Genomic DNA, 23,729 nt, shown 5'->3' on the forward strand with positions numbered 1-23,729 from the left:
GGCGGAAGTGGAGGCCGGAGCCTGGGACACCGCTGGGGGGAGAGGAGCGGAGCCTGTCCGAGCCCCGGCCCCAAGTAACGCCGCCGCCCCGGAGCCGCCGTGAGTGTGCCTGTCCTGGGACGCAGTGTCTCGTTCGTGTTGAAGCCTCTCCGGGGCGGCCCTTCCTCCCGCCCAACCCTGGCTTAGGGGGATACTGACCCCTCCCCCGACCCGTAGCCCCCTCTTAAGGGGCTCCCCAGGCGTCGAGCCAAAGCGGGGGAGATCTTTTCTTTCCTTCCCTTCCCTGCCCTTCGTGAGCCTTGGGAAACTCCTATGGCTCTCCTCTGGCCTGTCCCGGTCCGGTTGTGGGAGGGAGAGACCCTAAGTTCCCCTCCCTCTGCTCCCAGAATTGGAGGAATCTTTGTCAGGTGTGAAGGAGCCTGTCCCCCTTCTCTTTTAGAGGTAGCCAGGAGTGTTGTCTGTCGCCTCTCTTGTCCCCAGCCCGTCCCCCCCACCCCGCCCCGCCCCGTCCCGTCCCACAAAAACAGTTGTCGCTCCAGCCCTAGAGGAATTTTATCTCGATTTCCTGGGGCTGGGGCGGGGTGGGGTGGGGGGGTCCTGGCTGAGACGGCTCCCACAACTCCTTAACTTCCTCTCTTTCCTCAAGCCAGAGAGCCACCCAGGATCTCAGCAGAGTTTAAAGTCTGGGTCACTCTTTTGGAATGAGCTGTCTTCTCCGTGCCTTGCCCCCTGAGCCCCCAGCCCTGTCCTCTGGTTGTGTTGTGTCGTTCTCTGAGTGTATCTCTGGCTCTTCCTGCCTCTGAACAATTTAGCTGAGGTTTGCTCGATCCTAGCTACAGATCACATAGATCAGGATAGATCTGCCCATTCATTATCATCTCTCTCCCCTCCTCCTCCCCCCTTGCTGGAGTCTCAGCCCTGTCCTCCCAGAGCCCGTGAGTGGTTCCAGGCTTTTTCAGAGGGACTGCTTCTCTTGGGACTGCTGTCTGTTGGTCCTTAGAGAAGAGAAAAAAGACCAAAAATAAGGAGTCTGGAACTGAAGAGTCCTGGGCTATCTCTTTCCCACCCTAAACACACATGCTCACCTCCCTGATCAACAGGTCACACCACTTTTAGTCCTAGGGTCTATCTCCATTCCCTTCTGGGCTTGATCAAGTAAGTTGTAGATTGCAGAGGATTAACTTGATGCCACTGTGGTGGCACCTCTGGGTCCTTAATGTGCAAATTTTTGTGGCCCAAGGAATTCCCACACATGCCACAAAGTGCTGATGCTCCCCACCTTTTCCGAGAGGCAGCCGGTACTGACATCTGATCCTTGTCCCTTGCTTGGGACTTAGGTGTGTGAAATGGCTGCTGTCTCAGACCAGGCTGGGAGGTTCTTTGTTATGTGGCCAAAGTACAGGCCAGAGACTGCACCTTAATGAGAGCAGCCTGACTCTGAGGCCATGACTGACCCTTGCTATCTACAGTGGAGGAAGGGAGGGAAGGCCATGCAATCTTTGGGAATTTCTGTATCTCTTCAGTGTTCTGGGCCATCTTTACTGCCCTTGGATGCTACTTATAAGTGTTAAAGTTGTTTCGTCTTGAGAGCTTTTTGACCTCTTCTGGACAATCACAAGTGTCTGACTCCTGCAAACTTTTGAGCTGGGCCTGGGATGCACTCCTTTCATTTTTTATGGGACAACAAAAAAAGTTTCTTGTCAGAGTCAGCAGTAGAATCACAAGCTCTTTCTCTGTGGACTTCTTTGGAGGGTTGTTGGAGACTTCTGTGGCCAACCTGGTTTCTCTAATCTGGTCAGTCTGTGCCCCTACTCACCGGCCATTGGTCTCTGACCAAACTTACCTCCTCAGTAGTGGGCTGTAGTTTCTGGAACTCTTTGGGAGTCCCAGGATGAGGCTGGCCAGCCTTCCGAGGGGACCTTCTTTGTCTGGACTTGATCTCCCAGCTCTAATTCTAAAGCAAGCTTTTGAAGGAGAAGCTCTCCCTTTCAGTGAGACAGGAAGGCGCCAGTGCCCTGACTGGTTAGGTGGCCACTTCTGGCATGCACAGATTATAGAGTCCAAGCAGAGATCTGCCACTGCTTGGCAGAGAGGGGGACGGCTGTGTGTGGGACAGAAGCCCCTCCCCTCTGATGCCCTTCCTCTCCTGCTTGCCTCTTACAACCAGTGGGTCTTTTTCTGCCTTTATACTATAGAAGGGTGGTAACAACTGATTTTTATAAATCAGTCTAAAGTTGCCAAGTTCTTTTCACATGTGTTCCTCACATGTGTTCCTGGGAGATTGTGGGAATTGTATCTCCACTTTAGAGTTGCTGCTGAAGGAATGGAAGTAGTTTGTCTTAGATCACACAGTTAGAAAATGGTAGAGCTGGGTCTTGGGATTAGATGTGCCTCATCTTGCCTGATAGCGGGTCCTCCTTTGGTCTGTTCGTGGAGGGAATGGACATGCGGGTGAGCAAGCAGTGGCGCAGGTGCAGATTCTTTAGCATCCTCATCAGTGGCACTCCTCCTCTGCTTCCGGTATTCTTCCCCAGCCCTACCGCACCCTCCTGTCTTCTTTCTCCTCTGCCTCTGGGGACCATGGCAGTTACGGGTCCCGAGTCAGTACTCTTCAGGGCCTGAGAGTTTGCTCACATCTGCATGCCATTAATTTCTTGGGAAACTGAAAGTCAGGATGGCTAGAAAATGAAAGTAAAAGTGAGTGGACTCAGGGGTCCCTCTGGGCAGGGTGAAGGGCACAGGGAACTGGTGGAGCTGGCCTCTGCTTAGCCCCCGCGATTCTCCTCTGGTGCTGCCTACTGCTTCTAGTGGGAAGGATGTGGCTATCTACCAGGTGCTCCTTTCACTAGAATTTACATGGAAACACAGAGTAAGGTCAGAAATTTAAATTCAGCCCCACCAACCAAGTACTTCTTAGACCCTTCTTCTTCTAACCCTTGCCTGGTAAACAGAGGCGGTGTGGTGGGGTGGAAGGCACGAGAGCCTTAGAGTCAACCAGGCCTGATTTGTCATCTGGACTCCCTCATTTACCAGTTGCGTGGCCTTGGGCTTGGTACTTGACCTCTCTGAGCCTCTCTTTCTTCCAGTGAAATGGAGATACAAAATATCTTGCTGAATTAGAAACAAAGGGTAAAGCTAGTCCATTCCCTGGCACAGGATAGATAATCACGAGGTCCATGGAGTTTTGAAGGTACATCATAATTCATCCCTAGGATTCTGATTCAACATTTCTGCCAGTTTTCACTGGGATGCTCGGTGGTTTGATGGATGGTTCCCATACTGTCTTGTTCCATAGATGGTAAACAGAATTGTTGTGGGTTCTATTCCCATTTTACTGAAGAGAACGCTAAGACCATGACTGTGCGCCTCCCGCTGGGGTTCTCAGACCCAGTGGATACTCAGAGCCACACATCTTTGCATCTTCTAGGCACTTCAGTCTTACTCGGTTTTCAACATTTTTATTCCAAAACAATCCTGGATCTGTTATAGATTGGAATGCAAAGTTTGCATGTATTTAAGCTAAAACAGGAAACTTGACAATATTTTGATTGCAGCAGGCTGCTTTGGGTTCGATTCCCAGATTCCTGGAAGTTTGCATTTTCTCTCCCCCAACTTGAGTCGGGATACTTCTGTTGGGGCCATTTCAGGTAGAATTTGTAAACTAGGATGTCCCCCAACCCAGGTAATAGTGCTTTCAAGAGCCTTGGCTGGGGAGAATTGGAATATTTCTTAAGGAGTTCTCTGCATTAATAGCTTGGTTCTATAAAAGATTAGTTTTCAGAGTAAACATCCCCATCTCTTGTATATAGGAACAATAATGCAAATAAAAGCTAAACTTTTTGAGTTTTGCTTCCGATGTGCCAGGCACTCTCCTTTGATCCTCGCAACAGCCCCAGGATGAAGGTACTGTGTTCAGTCCCCAGGTTACGGTGGGGACTCCATAGTGAGTGGCAGAGCCGGGGGAGAAAGTCTGTGCTCGGATCCCTCCTCACCCTGTCTCTAGGCTAACTGCATGCTCTTCCCTTTGCACGGAAGGCCCTTCTCCACCTCCTGCCTGGGAGCAGCATCTCCCAGCTTTTCTCTCAAAGCACAGTTGGAACATCACTTCCTCTGTGAAGCCTCCCCTCCCTTGAAGGAGGCTGAGGGCTTTTCTCTTCCCTGTACTTTCCTCTCATTGCTCCTTGTCTGCCTCCTTGTCTAGTGTGTGAGCCCTGTGGGGGCACCTGTCGTGTCCTGTTTTATCTCTGTGTCCAGTCCCACTGTGACACCCAGCATAGAAGGCTGTGGTTGTCCAAGGAAAGGGCAGACATTCAAACCTCCCCTTGAAGCAAACGCCTGCCCGTTTCCTCTAACATACACAGCACAGATGTGGTGAACCTGAGATTCACGCTCACGTCCCTCTGATCCCAAAGTCTGAACCGTTTCTTCGTCCATCCTCCGCAGAGTTGCTCATAGATAAGAGAGCGGACAGGTAAACAGGATGAACGCTACAGTACAGATGATATAGGGGGTGGAGACAGGTCACAAACTAAATTTCCAGAGGGTACAGCTCTCTGTCCGGCACACTTTCATCAGGAAAGGCAGCATGGCTTTGGCCACCCACGGTGTGCTGACCCCCTTCCAGCATACGTGTACCTGGTCAGTGTGCCCCCACAGCTGTGTGTGGTTGGCAGCACTGACCCCAGGTCAGGGCTGGGCAAGGGTCTATGGAAGTGGCCTCAGCTCTGGGCCCTGGGTGCTCCTTCGCATATCTGCACAAGGCTCATTCTTGAATAAGGGTGGGCCTAACAAGGGGGGTGCCAGCAGAAAAACTGCAAAGGTAGTAGAGTTTCCTCCCAAACCGCCACACCTGGTCTCCACTGTGATTAACGTCTTACATTATATTGTACATTTGTTGCAATTAATGAACCAGTTATGATACATTATTATTAACCAAAGTCCATACTTTATTCACATTTCCTTAGTTTCTGTCTAGCGTCCCTTTTCCGTTCCAGGATCCCATCCAGGACACCACGTTACCTTTTAGTTAGTCTTACCTTTAGTCATGTCTCCTTAGGCTCCTCTTGGCTGTGACAGTGTCTTAGGCTCTCCTTGATGATGATGACCTTGAGAGTTTTGAGGAGTATTGAGGAGTCATATTTTATAGCGTGTTTCTCAATTGGGATTTGTCTAATGTTTTTCTCGCGGTTACACTGGGGCTATGGGTTTGCGGGAGGAAGACCTCAGTGCCATTCTCACCACATCATATCAGGGGTGTGTACAGCCAACGTGACTTAGCGCTGTCAGCGTCAGCGTTGGTCACCCGGCTGAGGCGATTTTTTTTTTGACTGAGCTGGGTCTTCATTGCGGTGCGTGGGCTTCTCAATGCGGTGGCTTCTCTTGTTACAGAGCACGGGCTCTAGGTGCATGGGCTTCAGTAGTTGTGGCACACGTGCTTAGTTGCCTTGACGTATGTGGGATCTTCCCGGACCAGGGCTCGAACCCGTGTCCCTGGCATTGGCAGATGGATTCTTAACCACTGGACCTCCAGGGGAGTCCTGAGGCGATGTTTGTCAGTCTTCTCTACTGTCTCCCCTCCCCCATTTTGTGCTGTCCTCCTTGGAAGGCAGTCCCTCTGTGTAGCCCACACTTGAGGGGTGGGGAGTTAGGCTCCTCTCCTCCAGGGCAGGGTATCTACGTGAATTACTTGGAGTTCTTGTACACAAAAGATTTGTCTTATCCTCCCCCATTTATATATTCAATTATTTATATCACTATGAACTCGTGGGCATTTATTTTACACTTTGGTTTATAATCCAGTACTACTTCATTTTATTGTTCAAATTGTTCCAACTTCGGTCATTGGGAGCTTTTTCAGCTCCCTTTGACCTACCCCCATCATCTTGGGGTTTTTTCGTTTTCATTTTTGTTAGCACTTCCTTACTTTTTGGCACTACAAGATGCTCCAGGCTTACCTTGTGTATTTCCTGCCCTGGTCCTGGAATCAGCTGGCTCTCCAAGGCCACTCCCTTTTTAGCAAACGCTTCCTCTCAGTTATGTTGATATGGAGTTTTGTGGTTGGAGTTATGTTATTTCTCCTCTTGATGGTTAGTTGTAGTCACCAAAGCCTCCAGAGGTAGGTGAGGTGGAGCTGCGCCTGGGAAATCCACCCCTGGAGACTCCTGGGAGCTGACCCCAATGGCAGGCAGTTGCTTCTCCATACTTCTGCTACCCCTGCCTCATGCTTTTTGACTGATCCCAAAATGGTCGGATTTGGTATTTACTCTGGAGTTTACTATCCAGTTGGGAAGGTGAGGTACATAATCATTGAGTATGTCAGGTGCTAAGTTCTCCAGCTAAACCTTCCAGGTCTGGTAGGCGAGTCCATGTGGTCTGGGCCAGCGTTCTTTTGCTGCCATTCAAAAATGGACCTCCCCTTTGGGAGGGTTCGTGCAGGGTTTGTGGCTCCAGGCAGGCTCAGGGCAGGCTGTCACTTTGAGCTGTGATCCTGAATCATTGAATAGCTCAAATCCTTCCGTTGTACTGTCATCCTTATGAAGATGTGTAACTTGAGCCCTGCTGGAAACACTAACTTGGGATCTTAGCAGGAGTTGGTTTACAAGCCTCTGGCCTTCTATTCATAGCTCCGTGTGTGTCCCCTTCAGGTGGCTCTGTCGGAAGCATCCTGGGCGTGGGGGAGGGCGTGGGGGAGGGTGTGGGTGGCCTCCCTAACCCTGGCTGCTCTCCTAGTCATCAAATTGCTCTCCGAGCCGCTCCAAAGGCTGTGGTGATTAATGACACCAATTTCCAAACCTCTAGCATTTGCAGCCTGTTTTTTAAAAGGAACTCTGGTGTCTTTGTCAGCTGTCCTAGTCCTGTCCCCTCCCCCTCTCCACCACGGAACTCCTTCTTCCCTTTCCTGAAAGAGGCTTTGAAATGGAAGGAACGGCATTTGGGCTTTAAGATGTTTTGTGTTGTAGGGTTTTTTGTTTTTTGTTTTTTTTAAGAGTTCATGACTTGCCTGGTTAGGGGCTTTAACGCACTGTTGATTTTTTTTGGTTGGTGGTGGTCGTCCCCACCCTCCATTCTTGTGGCTTTGGAAGCCAGTCTCTAGAGAATAGAAGGTTCTGGTTGTTGACAGGACATAGGACATCAGCTGTGAGCTGCTCCTTTTTCTAGGGCACTGGTGAAAGTTGTTGTCTTCGTCTGTTTGGGCTGCTATACAAAATTACAACAGACTGGGTGGCTTATAAACGAGGAAATTTATTTCTCACAGTTCTGGAGGCTGGAAGTCCAGGATCAGGGGGCCAGCATGGTTGGGTTCTGGTGGAAGCCCTCTTCCGGGTTGCAGATTGCCGACTTCTTGCTGTGTCCTCACATGATGAAAGGGGCAAGGGCGCTCTGGGATTCTCTTTTAAAAGGGCACTAATTCCAGTCATGAGAGCTCTGCCCTTATGGCCTCACCTCCCAAAGGTCCCACCTCCAAATACCATCACAGTGGGGATTAGGATTTCAACATAGGCATTTGGGAGAGGGACAAATATATTCAGACTAGAGCTGTTGTCCTACTCAGCATTCTCTCCAGATGAGGGGCACTGAGGAATGGGGTTCAGGGAAACTGGAAGCAAAAGCAATATGTGAATAAATAGTGTTTGAACGTTTACTCGAGGAATCCACTTCACAGGGACTTCCCCGCCGCGAACACTTATTTATCGAGAGCTTGCTCTGAGCCAGGCCCTTTGCTGGGAGTCTTCGATGCATCCTTTACCCAGCAGCCCTGGGAGGTGGGTGATGCTAATCTCTCTGTTTTACACGGGAGGAGATGGGTTTAGTGACACAACACAGAGTCACCCTAGGAAGTGGTGGCTCCAGGACTTGAACTGCAGTTTGACTCCAGCACTTGTGCTCTTCACCCCTGTGTAGAAGGAACCTAAGAGGTCCTGTCTGGGGTGGCGAGGTGTCCCCTTCACTGGGCTATGGCTCTGTTAGGGGATCCAAACTGTCTGGCAGATGGATGTGTATTGAAGCCTTCAGCTGCCCCCGTTCACTTGCCAGACCTAACCAGGCTGTACTACATCGCAGGCTCGGTTCACCACATTTATGAACACCCACTGTGTGTCAGGTTTGATGTTATGTGCTGTTAAAGGGAAACCCATAGTCTGCCTTTGCGAATTTTGTAGCATGATCGTTTCATCTGCAACATGCCCTTAGCTTCTCTCACTTTCTCCCTCCCAACCCTCAAGCCCCCAAGTTGTCCAACCTCTTGCCACCCGCAACAGTCGTGAAAATTTGGGGCTATGAAGTAGAAGCGTGATTCATTCATCGAAACCTGTTGAAACCCATTCATTGCCTGATTTCTTCACTTCACCCTTCTACATTTTGTTCGACAAAAATTTAATAAAGAGGGCTTCCCTGGTGGCGCAGTGGTTGAGAGTCCCACCTGCCGATGCAGGGGACGTGGGCTCCTGCCCCAGTCCGGGAGGATCCCGTGTGCCGCAGAGCGGCTGGGCCCGTGAGCCATGGCCGCTGAGCCTGCGCGTCCGGAGCCTGTGCTCCGCAACGGGAGAGGCCACAACAGTGAGAGGCCCGCGTAACCAAAAAAAAAAAAATTTAAGAAAGAAAAAATCAGCCTAAAATATTGTTCTTTGGCACCAGGGCTCCTGAGAGCAGCCATCATCCCTCAGATCCCACAGCAGGAACTTTGACCTTGTTTCTCGTTGGTTGGGCAGCCTCTGACCATAGCGTGTGTGGTGTCTGAGCAGGAGGAATTTGGTTTTGCCAGATCTGATACCTGACTCTCTTTTCCCCTGCTTGCCTCTGAAGCATGACCTCTGCCCTCTGCTCTCTGTTTAGGAGCTGAGGGCAAAACAAAGAGGGTGGTAACTTAAACTGACTTTCTGTTTTTTTGTAAAGACAGGAAGGGTTTGTGAGAGGTGTCAGTTGTTGGCATGAGTAGCTCGATCAACAGGTGTTGCTGATGATCCTGACTTTCAGCAGAGGTTCTTGGAGTCTTTCTGGGCCTGGGGCAGCAGCAGAAGCAGCAGCTGTTCAGGCAGGTACTCCTGGCCCCTGCAGAGACCTTCCCAAGACAGAGGGATCAATGGGCCCTGTATTGTTGAGATCCTAGTTAGCACCGTCTGGGGAAATAGTAACTGCATGAGCATAAACAGCTCAAACACAGAGTAATGGTGAGGCTTGTGGGTCAGCTGGTCTCCTACAAGTGTCCTGACTGGCTTCCGCATGACCTGTGCTCCATCCTGGGGCCGTGGCAGGTATAGGTTGTGGCCAGGGAAGAAGCTGAGCCTTGTCCAGCTATCTTTGTGTTCTACCTGGCACCAGCAGGTGAAGAGCTGGGGCGGTGGGGGGGAGGTGAGCCACCACACAGCCTTGGTCCCATTCCCCCCACACCCCGTACCCCGTACCCTGTAGCTGGATGCGTGTGTGGGTTTGTGCCACCGAAAGTGCCAGACTTCAGATTGGGCTTTCGCTTGAGGCTTCTTAGAGAGCTGCCCCGCATGGGCCTGGACAGTCTGCCACAGCCTTGCTGGCTGAGGTGCGCTGAGCCGGAGGCCAGGCCCTCTTAGGGAGATGGTCTCTTAGGAGTAGCACTCGTAGGGCCGAGAGCCCCACCGGTGCTTCTTCGAATCAGTAGGCAGCACGAGCCTTGCCTGGTGCAGCTGTAGGCAGACCGCTGTCTGGCTGGCTTTCCCCATGACCCCACCACCCAAGCGCCTGGCTCCTCTGTGGCCAGCAGGGCCGGTGAATGAGAACCCTAGAGCTGCCCCTGAATCCCGGGGCCCTTCCACAGATGGTATGGGCAGCCACAACGGCCAGCCTGTGTCAGCAGATCCCTGTAGATAAGCCCCTGCCCCCACCAGCAGCCTTCCTCCCCATGGGCACAGGAAGAGAGGGACTGGAGGTTTTCATCCTGGGCCTGAAAGTTAGCGCTGACTCTGCTTCTCCTCCTCTCCAGGGAGCCCGTCTGTGGTTGAGAGCTGAGAAAGCAGCTTGGAGATCGGAGAAGGATTTCTTGGTGCTCTTGCTGGGGCAGGGCCGCGGGAGGCTGGGGGTCTGTCCTCAAGAGTGGCTTCCACCCAACTCGGCCTGGCATCTATGCTGAGCGACACAGCCGGTCTTCCCAACAAGGGAGAGGGCTGCAGGGGCAGCTGTGCTCTGGCTGGCTGCTCCTGGCACAGTTCCAGGTTCAGCCCGGACACCGGGCAAGGGCCACTCGGTCATGTGTATCCAGGGTTTAAGCCTCTTGGTGCCCCTGCACACTGGCCCCTTTTGCAGGTGTTGGTGGAGTTCATGGACTCCATGCTCACAGGCGTCACTGTGGTGCAGGAGTCTAGGCACTCAGCCCCAGTAGAGTCTTACTGTTGAAAGGGGAGTGAAGTGAAACTGCTCCCAGTTAAGGGAGTTGGGCGGGCTGGGGCAGATTTAAGGGCCTGCCCCAGCGGTAGGGGGCCCCCTCTCACTCTCAGGCCCCCTCTGGGATGATTTCCCTCCCTTCCCCCTGGAAAGGGAGTTGTCTTGCTGTGGCTCTGTAAAGGCAGCATACCCTTCCTCTCCTGCTGCCATCTCCCCTCAGCCCCCTACTTACTGGTGGGAAGAGGCTACAGCCCTGGCCTGACACACCCTGTCAGCATCTCCCCGAATCTCAACCTGCACCGTTAAGCTTCTGGCTTCCAGGGCCCAGCTTCTTCTGTGACACGCTCCAGGTGAGAGACAGGCTCTCTGTGTGGCAATTCCATAGTCCTGGTCACACAGGGAAGACACCCCTCTCTTTGATTCCACCCCTAAACCCCTTTTCCCTCTGCAGATACGCTCTGGACTGGTGGGGGAGTGCAGAGCATCACACCATCATAACCTCTTTCTCCCTGCTGAAAAGACAAGCGTCAGCTTCTCTTTTTACTATCGTGAAGCTTTAAACAACTTTAAAATTCTTTAGCTCACAGTTAAGTACAAACAATAAATATGTTCTTAATATGTATGCAGCAGGCACATTTGTTTATGGTGAATCCTGCTCTCTTGCCCCTTATTTGTTTGGGTATCTTTGTTCTCTTTTGGCCCTCTTCTAATTCAGACAGCATCTTTTTCATAGTCTTTTTTTTTTTTTTTTAATTTATTTATGACTGCGTTGGGTCTTCGTTGCTGCGCGTGGGCTTTCTCTAGTTGCGGCGAGCGGGGGCTACTCTTTGTTGCGGTGCACGGGCTTCTCACTGCAGTGGCTTCTCTTGTTGCGGAGCACGGGCTCTAGGCGCGCGGGCTTCAGTAGTTGCGGCACACGGGCTCAGTAGTTGTGGCTTGTGGGCTCTAGCGCGCAGGCTTCAGTAGTTGTGGCGCACTGGCTTAGTCGCTCCGCGGCATGTGGGATCTTCCTGGACCAGGGCTCGAACCCGTGTCTCCTGCATTGGCAGGTGGATTCTTGACCACTGCGCCACCAGGGAAGCCCCTTTTTCATAGTCTTTACTCTGAATTGTTTTATACTAAGACAGAAAATATTTTATGTACAGGGGAGCTAGATTGGTATCATATTTCTAAGCTTTAATTTTTCATTGCTGTATGCAAAATTCTATACCAGCAGCATTTTTAACGTTTTTATTGACATGTAACTTACATACAGTGAAGCTTACAAATCTTTTTTTTTTAAAATAAATAAATGTATTTATTTATTTTTGGCTGCGTTGGGTCTTTGTTGCTGCGCGCAGGCTTTCTCTAGTTGTGGTGAGCAGGGGCTGCTCTTCCTTGCGGTGTGCGGGCTTCTCACTGCAGTGGCTTCTCTTGTTGTGTGGCACGGGCTCTAGGCGCGCACGGGCTTCAGTAGTTGTGGCTCGCAGGCTCTAGAGTGCAGCCTCTGTAGTTGTGGCTCACGGGCTTAGTTGTCCTGCGGCATGTGGGATCTTCCCGGACCAGGGCTCGAACCCGTGTCCCCTGCATTGGCAGACGGATTCTTAACCACTGTGCCACCAGGGAAGTCCCGAAGCTTACAAATCTTAAGTGCATTTTTACATTTGTAGACGTCCATGTATGTACTTCCCAAATCAAGATATAGAACTTTTCCATCCAGCAGTGTGTTTTTTAAATTTGATACAAACTCCTTTTCCCATAGTTAAAAGCCATATTTTATTAAAGCATAGACAGAAGGTGGTGGCCCCATTATTCTTAGTGGATGTGATGACGTTATTAATGTTCTTGGGTTTTCTATCTCTGATGGTGGAGCCTTTCTGGAGTTATGAGTCCTGGGCTTGGGCTCTGCCACCACCTGGCTGTGACCCTGGGCAGGTCACCTTGCCTCACCTCCATCTCCTTCTCTGTAATTATGAGGAGGAGTTTTGAGCTTTGACAACCAGTGAGTCAAAGCTACTTAGTTAGGCTCTTAGTAGTATAACAACCCTGCCGTTCGTTAGAACCTCACCTTCAGGAGGGCACTGTACCATGCACACCATGTGTTGTTTCATTTAACAACTCTGTGTGACTGGTATTAAGTAATGCCATTTTATAGATAAGGGACTGAAGCTGACAGCGGTCACTCATCTGCCTTGGCCAAGGTCACTCAACTAATAAACGGTGGAGCCAGGCTTTAACCAAACCCAGTTCAGCCTCCCACGTCCTGACTGCTAGTTGTGCTGGGAAGGAGCGTGGGGACCTCATGGGGCTCTTGGCTTCTGTTGCTTCAGATTCTTCTTTCCTCTGTCTCTGCAACCAGCCCGAGGCCTGCGTAGTCCTGCTGTGAGTCTTCCCTGTGGTCCTGGGTGCCAGTAGTGGTGGTTTTCCCTTTGAGGACGAGCTGTGTTCTTGAGTCTAGGGGTAAATCATCTCCCCTGCTGTTCTGAGCGTTTTAATGTCTTCTACCTTAGCTTTTGAACCTAATTACCTCTCCCGTGTCCCCTGATTTTTTCATTTATTCTCTTTAAGCTAACAGGTTGCTTCTGATGTCCTCTTGCCCAACTCTCGGGGTGTTAAATATTCAGGAATGCTTTCATCCAGAGTAAAGTGTAGCTGGAGAGCCACCGGCCAGAACCGCCTCCAGGGGCCCTGGGCGGGCTTGCTGGGTTCCCTGCACCACGCCCTCCCACTCCTCTCCCTGTCCTGGTCCCAGGGGGCCCCAGGCTAACCTTGAGTGAGCCAGTCTAGAGCAGACCAGCCTCTGGCCAAAACAAAATCTGGTTGGTTTCCTTAATCTGCTCACTATCCGAGCTGTGCCGGGACTCTCAGCTAGAGGAAGTCTCCGAAGCAAACAGGAAGCACGAGAGAGACACCCACCAGCTGGAATTGCTCACTCTTTACCAGAAGGACAAAGAGTATGAAGTGGGTGACTTCATGGATTAGAGGAGAGAAAGGTGAACATTTCGAGTGGAGGCTGGGGGGAGGGGCAACATTCCAGCAGGATCTCGCATCTTGGAGAAGGCTTCAGGTGTTGAATAAAGCCAGGAACCAGTCTCCACCGCCAGCCTGATCCACCTGTATTGTCCACGGTACCCATCTGGGGGGCGCCTTTCTCACATTCCTCCCTCCTTCCTGTGTCAACTGCAGCTCTTGGGCTTAAATCAGCCTCCTAGAATCACTTGGGGATTATTTTGTTTTATTATTTTATTTTTTTGGCCAAGCCGCACGGCTTGTGGGATCTTAGTTCCCTGACCAGGGATTGGACCCGGGCCCCCAGCAGTGAAAGCACCCAGTCCTAACCACTGGACCACCAGGGCATTCCTGGGGAACTTGTTTTAAAAACATTGATTTCTGGACTGCACCTCTAGAGATTCTAGATTCAGTTGGTCAGGCTTATTTTCTAAACGCCCTGGGTGATTCTGATGAAGAAAAGTTTTGAGACCCACTGACCTACAGTGTCCAGAGCAAGGAAGAGCAGCGTCCCGCTCTTCTTTCCTCTTTCTCTCCCCGCTTGGCCCCAGGATGGGCTGGGTGTGTGCCCATTATGCCTGTTCACGGGCCAGAGTGTTTAGGAGCTCCGATCCCTTCTGCCCTTTTATGTGCCCCGTGGGGAAAGGTGTAGGATGCCCCCGTCCTCGAATTCTCTCCCGTTTCCTGTGAAGACGTGAGGTTGGGAGTGGTGCTTGTTCTCGTGGCCTCTGAAGAAACCAGGTTTCTGATTTGGAGCGTGGCGGAGGGGGTCACAGCAAGGAGGGGCCCTCGAGGTGCTGCTCTACCCATTTCAGCAGCTTCATGAAAATATCCAGGAGGAAATTCATTCATCCCACTTGTGTTTTTCCTGGTGCTGGAGAAACTGGTTTTTAAAAATATATATATATTTTTGGCCTATTCTGTATCTTATAAGGAACTTTGACCACAGCTTTAGCTCTTAAAGGGAATTGGATTTTGGTCTGAAAGAAGGCTTTTACTGGGGACTTCCCTGGCGGTCCAGTGGTTAAGGCTCCGTGCTCCCAATGCAGGGGGCACGGGTTCGATCCCTGGTCGGGGAACAAAGATCCCTACAAGCCACGTGGTGTGGCCAAAAAAATTATTAAAAAACCAGAAGACTTTTACTGTGCCATTTTGGGTTATAATTCCATCATTTTACTGTGCCTGTGGGTAATTCTAGCTGCTGGTTCAGGAGGAAAGATTCCCACAGTGGGCTTGCCTCCCCCAGACAGCAGGCAAGCTCAGTGAATTCACCTTTACCACCTGCCAGGGGCTCCGTCTCTGATTTCCCAGTCTTGGGAGGAGAGGGCATAGGGCTTCCTGGGGCTCAGAGTGTGGCCTTTGCCTGTCTGAGGCACCTCCATGTCTCCATGTGCCCTTCATGGCACAATCAGCTTCCTCTGTGCTTTATTGTCTGGGAAGGTTCAAGACCTCTGCTCATGTGATCACTAAGTGGGTCCAGGTAATCCACGAGGCAACAGGCCATAAAAAAATGCTGTGTGTGCCTGCTCAGGTGTCTGTGGAGGGCAGGACCAGCATCCAGGCAGAACATGTCACCAGGCGGTTTGCGCCAGGTGGAGCACCCAACAGCGCTTAAGAAATGCAGACACAGGCCCTTCTCCAAACCTTCATCGGATCTCCGGGGGCTGGCTGCACAGGTGATTTTGTTGTGCAGACACGGTTGAGAACTGAGAACCACTGCATGAAAGTTATTTGTCTCTCCTGGCTTGTTTAAAAAAATCAGATTCTGTCTGGGCAGGTTTGGAAACCCACTGGTTTGATAGGATCGAGACTTAGATGTTACCTCTGTTTTTCTTGACTTGTAGATGCTGGTTACCTCCTACCCCAGTGGCCCTCAGCCCCAGCTGCTTTGGTTTTCTTGGAATCAGAGTCTTCACCTCTGTTCCCGTCACCCCACTCATTCATACCTCCTTCTCCAGTGCCCCAGCCACACTCTGTTGCCTGGCCAAGATTTTGTGTCACGTGGATTCGTGGTAATAACCAACCTGTAATTCCATCGTGGTTTCCCATCATTGCTGTTGCCTGGCCCGGCCCTGGGCGACTCCTCCCACTGGTGGCAGGAATACACAGGGACTACAAGATCACTGTGACTGTCAGCCAGAGCCAGCCCTTGCTGGGCCAGCAAAGCTGCTGCCACTAAAAGAGTCTCTCATTCACCCAGCAGCCCGAAACCAAACACAGAGGGTGGGCGTTGCCTCCACCGTTCTTCCTACAGCCGGGAGGATGGCTGGCGTCCAGGCACCGTCATCATGTGCTGGGTGGCCTTGAGCAGGGCATTTAACACCTGAGCGCAGGCTGTTTATCTGAAAAATGGGAGGTGGTTTTAAAGCTTAAAGGAGATAATCGTTGTGCAGGCGTTCAGTAAATGTTAGCTGTCTCTGAAAATCATTTCATTTGGTGAGCGCTCTTTGAATTCCCTGTGTGTCCAGAACATAGAGAGGAAGGCAGCAAAGAAGCCAAAAGCACGGCCCTCACCTCAAGGGCCATAGTGTAGAATCTTGCCAACATCACTGACTGGGGTGAAAAGAGAAAGCATCTTAAACTAAAATATTTCAAAACTGGCGTTTCTTGTCACTAATTGAGATTCCCCCCCCCATGCTTCCTTCCTTGTACTCTTGGGGAATAGGTGGCCCCCGCTTCAAACCTCTTTTCCTTTAGTGCCGTCCAGAAAGGAAACTGTTGTTCCTGGTTAGTGAATCACTCTTCCTGAAGCTCACTTTTTAAATGAGTTGCTGGGAGAACTTGGACGTGGAGAAACGATTTGAGGTTGCACAAAGCAAGCCCTCTGTGCCTGCTTCTCGCATGAGCACAGACCATTGCTTCCCACAAATGTTCCCCTCTTCGTTCACACCCCGTCCTTTGACTGTCAGGGAACGCGCTCCCTGCGTTCAGGGGCAGGTCAGGGCTGTCTTGCTCCGAAGAGCCTTCCTGCAATAGACTCTATTCTGCACAGGGCATTCTCATCCAAACCTTTTCTTCTCAGCTTAGGTTCAAATGCCGCACAGCGTGTTTAGGACACAGTACCTACTCACAGTGCTCGTTTGTCAAACATTCTGTGTACGTTCTGATACCTTTTAGTATAAGTCTTCTAGAGGCTTCTGGAGATAGCCTCCTCATCCTTCTTTGCAGTTCCAAAACTTAAAAAAAAAAAAAAAAGTTGGCGCCTCCGAGGGTACCACTGACAGAGTGACTAAGATGTCAGTGCAGGGGCTTCCTTGGTGGTGCACTGTTTGAGAGTACGCCTGCAGATGCAGGGGACACAGGTTCGTGCCCCAGTCCGGGAAGATCCCACGTGCCGCGGAGCGGCTGGGCCCGTGAGCCGTGGCCGCTGAGCCTGCGCGTCCGGAGCCTGTGCTCCGCAACGGGAGAGGCCACAACAGTGAGAAGCCCGCGTACCGCAAAAAAAAAAAAAAAAGATGTCAGTGCAGGAACACCAGCTGCCGGGTGTGCAGGTCTTGGTCTTGGTACCCGTGTTTGTCTCCGCCCTCCCACACCTCCCCCTCGTCCTCCCTCAGCCCTGCCTCTGCCAGTGGAGAATGGAACTGAGGTCTCTATTTAAAAGGGAGCTTTGGCAGCTGTCTGACTGCCGGCAGAGCTCGCTGGCTGTGGTGTGTGTTTGGTTTTTTAATGTGTGTGAGACTTCTGGCCCATCAAAAACGAGAGCGCTGGGGGGAAGAGGCTCAGGATGAGGGAGTGAAATAAGGCTTTGATTCCAGCCTCACACTGAGACTGGAGATGGCAGGACAAAACAGCTCTTTTGATAACGACTTGCACCTGGCCAGGCCCTGGTCCCTGAGTGCCCGGGAGGTTGGCTGAGCACCTTGTCTGAGGAGCTTGCCACCGGGACTCCCCGTTCCCCGGTTGGCCTCACCACCCACTCTGGCTTTGCACAGAGGCAGGCTGTGATCTGAGCTACCAGACCGCATGCAGGTCAACTGTTTGTTGAGCTAGATCCTAGTGTCCGCTGAGCCATTTTCTGGTGCCCTGTGTTGCCTGTTGACTTAACTGTCACCAGGCTGGCATATGCCCATTCCTCTCCTGTGGGTGTTTATTTGTATGTGAATGTTCGTATCTGGGGATGGGAGGTCAGTGTGTTTGCCCAGAACTGTGAGCCCAGAGTTGGGGGACCACTTTTCCCTTAACTGTCGGACGGCTGTAGGGCCAGGAGATGTGTGGTACAGCCTAGTTAGGGCTCGTGTCCTGACTTGCGGAGAAGCCGGGCAGGGGGTTAGGGAGAGGGGAGGCAGTCAGCCAGGTCATCAGGGCGGGGCAGTGACCTGTGGTTTAGGGAGGGCTCACTGGGTGGCAGTCTTTGGCCTAACCCAGCACTTCCGATTTCTCCCTTGCAGTTGGAGGCCCCTCCCCACTAAGTGCCTCTTTGCACAGCACTGGCCCCCGCCCCCACGCTCACCGGCACCACTGCAGCGGGACGGGCCATGGCGGGTCGGGGAGGTGCAGCGCGACCCAACGGACCAGCTGCTGGGAACAAGATCTGTCAGTTTAAGCTGGTCCTGCTGGGGGAGTCGGCAGTGGGCAAATCCAGCCTCGTCCTCCGCTTTGTCAAGGGTCAATTCCACGAGTACCAGGAGAGCACAATTGGAGGTGAGTGGGCCCGAGGGAGAGGGGGTGGCCTCAGGGAAGTGGAAGAAATGCCTTGGCGTGGAGGAGAAGGGAAGCTGACTGCCCAGAGGCTAAGCATGCCTGGGGCAGCAGCACCTTGCCTCATCTGGACCCTGGAATCAAACCCAGCAGCTGGTCTCCAAGTCAGAGTCCCAACAAGCATCTAGTAGGAATTAGCTGATATTTGAAAACTGCCTTCCTCTCCTGGTTCCGTCTCTTGATTTCTTTGTGTGGCCCCGGGTACACCCTTCCATTGGCCTGGGGAGGGAGAGGCTGCGTCTGCCTCTCTGAGGGTTCTTACCGCTACCAGGCAGTGCATCTACCCCGGCCTCCCCCACGTTCCAGAATGGGGAAATGGCCTCGTAAGTGGGCTGGTGTTTCTGAAGCTGACCTTTACCCCTTCTTGAGCTCAGAGCCCGTCATTGATTTCTCAGTGGTCAGCATTTAGCACATGAGGGTCTGGACCCAGCCTCCTGCCTCAGTGGCCAGTACACACCCCGAGGGCCTGGGGCCGACCTTGGGCTTGAGTCATCCTTTTTCTACCCTCTTGGTCGGCAGGAGGTTTCCAGGCAGCTGGAAACAAAGTAGGCCGTGTCAGCAGTCTTCTGTGCCTCTGCAGCACTGGAGTCAGGAGCTGGAGAGGGGAAGTGAGGCGGTGCCCCAGGCCCCTCAGGGAGGAGGGGGGAGGGCTGGGCAGGAGAGCGGGCTTCCTGCACAGAGCCGTCGGGATCCTCTGCTGCGACTCCCACCTGCCAGCCCCAGCTGCGAGACTCCTTTGAAGCACGTGCACAAGTGCCGTGTGTTCCCCTGCCTCCTCAGGCCAGAGATGGGGTCACTGTGTTCCCTGAAGGTCGAGCCAATCAGGAATAAAGTCGAGGGCAAAGCCGAGGGTGGCGGCTAGCCAGCGTGCCTGGAGGTGGCAGGGGTAGCGGGAAGCCGGCCACCCAGCCCCCGCCTGGCAGTAGCACGGCGTGTACTTCAGTCTCCCCAGCGTGGCTGAGTGTGTGTGAGAGTGTCCTCAGGACACCGAAGGCCAGCCGTGCCCCTGGGCTGGAGCAGACGGAGGGGCTAGGACTGTTCTCTGAGGGGAGGGAGGGGAGGAGGAGCGTGGGCCCACCCTTTTGTGCTTGGAGCCAGGCTTCTCCTAGACTTTCCCTGTCCTGCCCCTCGCCGCTGTCCTTCAGAGAGGGCTCCTGAAATGGCTGAAGTACAAGCAGGCTTCCCTTCTCCTCCCACTCTTGCCTGGCTGGGTCTGTAAAGCCTGTGCAACCCCCAGCCCCCTCGACTCACAGAAGCGCCCGCTCCACCTGCCTTGTTCGGCTTCTCTGGCCGCCGGGTTGGGGGTTTTCGGGTTTCTAAGCGCAGATACGTGAGGGTGTCTCCTCGGCCCCTCTGCGCCTGGTAACACTGCCCTCCCTCTTCCAGCGGCCTTCCTCACACAGACCGTCTGCTTGGACGACACAACAGTCAAGTTTGAGATCTGGGACACAGCTGGACAGGAGCGGTATCACAGCCTGGCCCCCATGTACTATCGGGGGGCCCAGGCTGCCATCGTGGTCTACGACATCACCAACACAGTAAAGATTTTCCCTTGCTTCTCGACCCTTTGTTCCTGAATGGGGGGGTGGGCACATTTCCTCTGGTGTTTGGGGGTGTCTCGCCAGAATCTTCAGGGTGATGACATCTTAGACACCTCGGCTCTGCCAGCGCCAGCTTCTCCAGTGAACAGCCCTGGGCAGAATGCCTGCTCCGTCCAGTTGACGCTCTGGCCCTGTCTCCCCAGGATACGTTTGCACGGGCCAAGAACTGGGTGAAGGAGTTGCAGAGGCAGGCCAGCCCCAACATCGTCATCGCGCTCGCGGGCAACAAGGCCGACCTGGCCAGCAAGAGAGCCGTGGAGTTCCAGGTGGGGGGCGGACCAGGCCCCGGGGGAGGACGAGCCAGCTCCACTCGGCTTCCCCAGGCTGCTCGGGCTTTGCGAAGGGCTGCGTTGGGTGGCAGCAGGGGAGCTTCTGTTTGCTCTCCCCTCACGGCTCGAGCATGGGCCTAAAGGGGATGCCGTCCACCACTCCGCCTTCTCTGTCAGTGGTGGTGGGGTGTGTGTGCATATGGATAGCAGAAGCTTCGGCTAATTTTTTCTATGAACTGGCTTTTTAACGAAACGGTGAAAAAGACAGACTTTTTCAGGTAATATGTGCACATAGGAGATTGTAAACAGTACAAGAAGGTATACAGGATGAAATTTGGGTCTCTGACCCTAGAAACTCAATCTCCCTTCCCCCAAGTTCCTCGCAGTTTCTTGTCCTTCTGGAAACATGCAGAAGCGTATGAATCCCTTTCTTTACATACTATATACTTAACTTTTTTACCACTCCCCACCCGATGGACTTCTAGGTCGTGTGTAATTGCAAAAGACTGGAAACAGTGCCGTAGTCGACATCCACATACTTTTGTCCAAATGTGCAAGTGTATTTGTAGGATAGCTTTCTAGAGATATTTCCTAGCCTAGTGATTTTGAAGAGCAAGAAGGCAGAATGGGCCTATGGAGACCCGAGTCAAACTTCTGCCGACGTGTGTGAGCTGAGAGGTGCTGTATGTGAAGTGGGGGAGCTCAGAGCAGGGGAGCCTTAGGCCTGAACACCCCTGTGTTGTCTCTGTTGTGTGGAAGACACTGTGATCAGGGAAGATTTTTATCCTGGGCCTCAGCCCCTGCCAACTGTCAGTGTTTCCCTCCCACCCACTTTCTCACCTCCATCCAAATCAGGAAGCACAAGCCTATGCAGAGGACAACAGTTTGCTGTTTATGGAGACATCAGCAAAGACTGCGATGAACGTGAATGAAATTTTCATGGCAATAGGTAAGTTGCCTCGGCTCCCCTCCCCCAACCAGGGTGTGTTACTTGCCTGCTGTTCTGTGTAGGTCTGTGGGGTCCCTTCACCAACAGATCTTTTACCATTTTTGATACTTTGATAAAATTGTTTTCTTTTTCATCTGACTCTCAGATATAGATCGCTCACTCCAGAGGTTTCTAAAGCCTGGGCAAAGTCTCACCCTTCACTTCCTGACCCTGCAGCGTACCACCCACCTAAAGCTGTACATCACCGGCCCCCTACCCACTTAGGATTTTGGGGGTCATTTGGCTCTAGAGTCATCCTGTGTGGGTTTGAATCCTCGCTCTACCACTTACGAACCCTGTGGTCCTGGGCAAGTTATTTAACCCCTTTGCCTCAGTTTCCTGAAAGACCCAAAATATACTTGGCACGTAGAACACACACCCATCAGGATGTTGGTTATCACTGACTGGGTGGCACCCAAATGGACTTGGGAGAGTACTAGGGTTCCCTCACAAACACCCATCTTCCCCCTCGTCTCCCAAACAGCTAAGAAGCTTCCCAAGAACGAGCCCCAGAATACAGCTTGTGCTCCGGGCCGGAACCGAGGAGTGGACCTCCAGGAGAACAACCCTGCCAGCCGGAGCCAGTGCTGCAGCAACTGAGCCCCCCTTACCTGCCCACTGCCCCCACCTCCTCCGCCTCAACGACCCGACTGGAATCCACTCTAACCAATCGCACTTACCGACTCGGGCCACCACTGGGGGGCAGGGGGAGGGGCCCACCATGGTTTCTCCATATCATTTTGATCATAGGCCGGAGTGAGTTATTCCACCTGCACCTTTCTGTACAAATACTAATTCAATTTTAAGTCTTAAGTCACTTTTTTAATATATATGATCTGCTCTTCCCACTTCTGCCCTTTCTACTGCTCTCCCACTCTTCCTTTGCCGGTAGTAGCCACGTGCCCCTGTTCCCCCCACCCTGGTGCATGGGGAGGCGGGGGTTGGAGCAGTTCCCCTTCTTTCCCTCTTGCTGATTAGCGGGCTCAGCAAGAGCATCCGTATCCTTAACTGTGTTTGGAGTGCGCTTCGTTCTGGGTGACGGGGCAGGCCCTAGGGGCCAGGGAAGGGGGAGGCAGCTCTTCCCTCAGCTGGCTGTCATCAGGCTGCAGCGTCCCCTCCCCACCGCCTGACTCACAGCTGGGAGAGAACCCACAGCATTACCACAGCATTATTGTGACAGCCACGAACCCATTGCCCACAGCCCCCTTCCCCCTCGTCCTTGGTCACCCTGACCTCTGGCTCTGAGCCCTGTTCTGACCAAATCACAATGATGAGTATTTGGGGGTGGGTGGGTAAGGGGGGGTAGTGGGAGGGGATGGAACCAACTTTTTCTGTATTTTGTATTGTATGTTTTCTTCAACATGTAACCAATCAGTATCTTGTCAATATAGTCAGCCGATCGATCGACCTCCCGCTTGTCTTCCTTGTCTTTCTCTGGCAGAGTTTATCAGACCGTAGCCTCTCTAGCTTACTTGAAGTTAATTTAAAATGAACCTCTAAATCTTGTTAAACAAAAGCTTTCTTCCCCCCCGCCCCCAAAGTGAGGGGATGTTGGTGGTCATGGTAACCAAGAGAAAGAGGCCAGCTGTTACTGCTCTAACTGGGTGGAGTGGGGTGAGAGTGAGCTGGGGCTGAACCTCACCAAGGTTGAAGTTGAGGGCCTTGCATTTGCCTCTCCCCCAGCCCCTCCAGGTTATATTGGGGTATGTGCAGTCTGTATTTGAAAATAGTTGGGTCTCTGAACACCAGAAACAACCTCTTTGGGGTTTTCTGATTAGTCTGTACTAGGCTCGTGAGAGATGGGGTCCTCTCACCCTCTTCTCTGAAGAGGAAGGAACACCGACGACCTCTGGAACCTTGGACTGGTCATAAGGCCAAGACGGCAGCCCCACACTGGGTCCAAGCTGTCTGCTCCCTAGTCTCTGGGGGGCCCTCTGCTGGTTCTGGAGTCAAGTGATGCTGGGGCCCTTTTGGCCCTCTGCTGCTCCCTGCTGGTCCAAGCAGTGAGCTGAGCTGAGTAAAGCAACACTGCCCACTCTTCCCCCAGCTTCCCAGGGGCCAGATTTATCGTGGACCACCACCTTGAGGTGCCTTTCCTGCCCCTCTGGGCCCTCCACCTGGCCTCCCTCTACCTTTGTTCTACCTCCCCCTCTGACCCCAGCCCCAAGAAACGACCGCAGACTCTGAAGCTGTTGTGTTGCTCACTACGGTGGTGGTTTACTGGGTCAGGCTAGTTTGGAACCCTTCTTAGAGGCACGGCTCCTGAGTCTCGAGGCGGGTCCTGTTTGGGCTTCAGGGGAAGGCAGCACCCGGCACTGGCCACGGACGCACAGCTGGCCAGAGGGGGTCAGGCAGCAGGTCACGGCGGCGGGATCCAGGTCCGGTGGTAATGACATTTGCTGGTGCACCTTCTGCGCCACGCGGAAGCCGCTCCCATCCGGGTCACAGCCCTCCAGTTGCCGCTGGCCAGTCACCATCAGGCATCCGCCGTCCACTTGAACCACCAGCTCCTCAGGGGTGAAGCCGTGGGCATACATCTTCATCTGGAAGCCACCCCGTACAGCTGCCACTCTTCCGCGAGCTGCCGCACCGGCAGGGTGGTCACCTGGTTCTGTTCAGTAAAGGCCACGCTGGGACATCGGGACGCCGACTGGCTCCCGTTGGGGAGACTGCTACCGACCCGCTGCATCCGAGTGAGCAACTGCTGTCGAAGGGCGCGAGGCTCCGAATGCAGCGCTCGGCGCTGGGCCGGGGGGCGGACGCCGGGAGCGGGGGCCCTCGTGGCCCCGCGTGGCTCCGCTCCTGCTCGCGCGACGCCTCCCCGCTCAGGGGGCT

The 23,729-nt window shown here is 53.0% G+C and overlaps 2 protein-coding genes across 2 annotated transcripts; one reads left to right on the top strand and one right to left on the bottom strand.

The window, feature by feature from the left end:
* Window positions 1–22,164, top strand: RAB5C (RAB5C, member RAS oncogene family). The gene is made up of 6 exons (XM_082860227.1): window positions 1–99; window positions 17,727–17,979; window positions 19,423–19,574; window positions 19,781–19,903; window positions 20,762–20,855; window positions 21,379–22,164. Exons 2-6 carry the CDS (start codon window positions 17,814–17,816, stop codon window positions 21,492–21,494), a joined length of 651 nt encoding a protein of 216 aa, XP_082716353.1. The 5' UTR covers window positions 1–99; window positions 17,727–17,813; the 3' UTR covers window positions 21,495–22,164.
* A 955-nt stretch (window positions 22,165–23,119) lies between these two features.
* On the bottom strand, window positions 23,120–23,583 carry HSPB9 (heat shock protein family B (small) member 9; the record flags this gene model as incomplete). Its single annotated transcript, XM_082860286.1, is given in 2 exon segments — window positions 23,120–23,466; window positions 23,469–23,583. Coding segments are annotated over 2 exon segments (462 nt in total).
* Between the last annotated feature and the right edge of the window lie 146 nt (window positions 23,584–23,729).

The sequence above is a fragment of the Leucopleurus acutus genome (assembly GCF_964270905.1).
Source record: "Leucopleurus acutus genome assembly, chromosome: 19".
Classification (NCBI taxonomy): domain Eukaryota; kingdom Metazoa; phylum Chordata; class Mammalia; order Artiodactyla; family Delphinidae; genus Leucopleurus; species Leucopleurus acutus.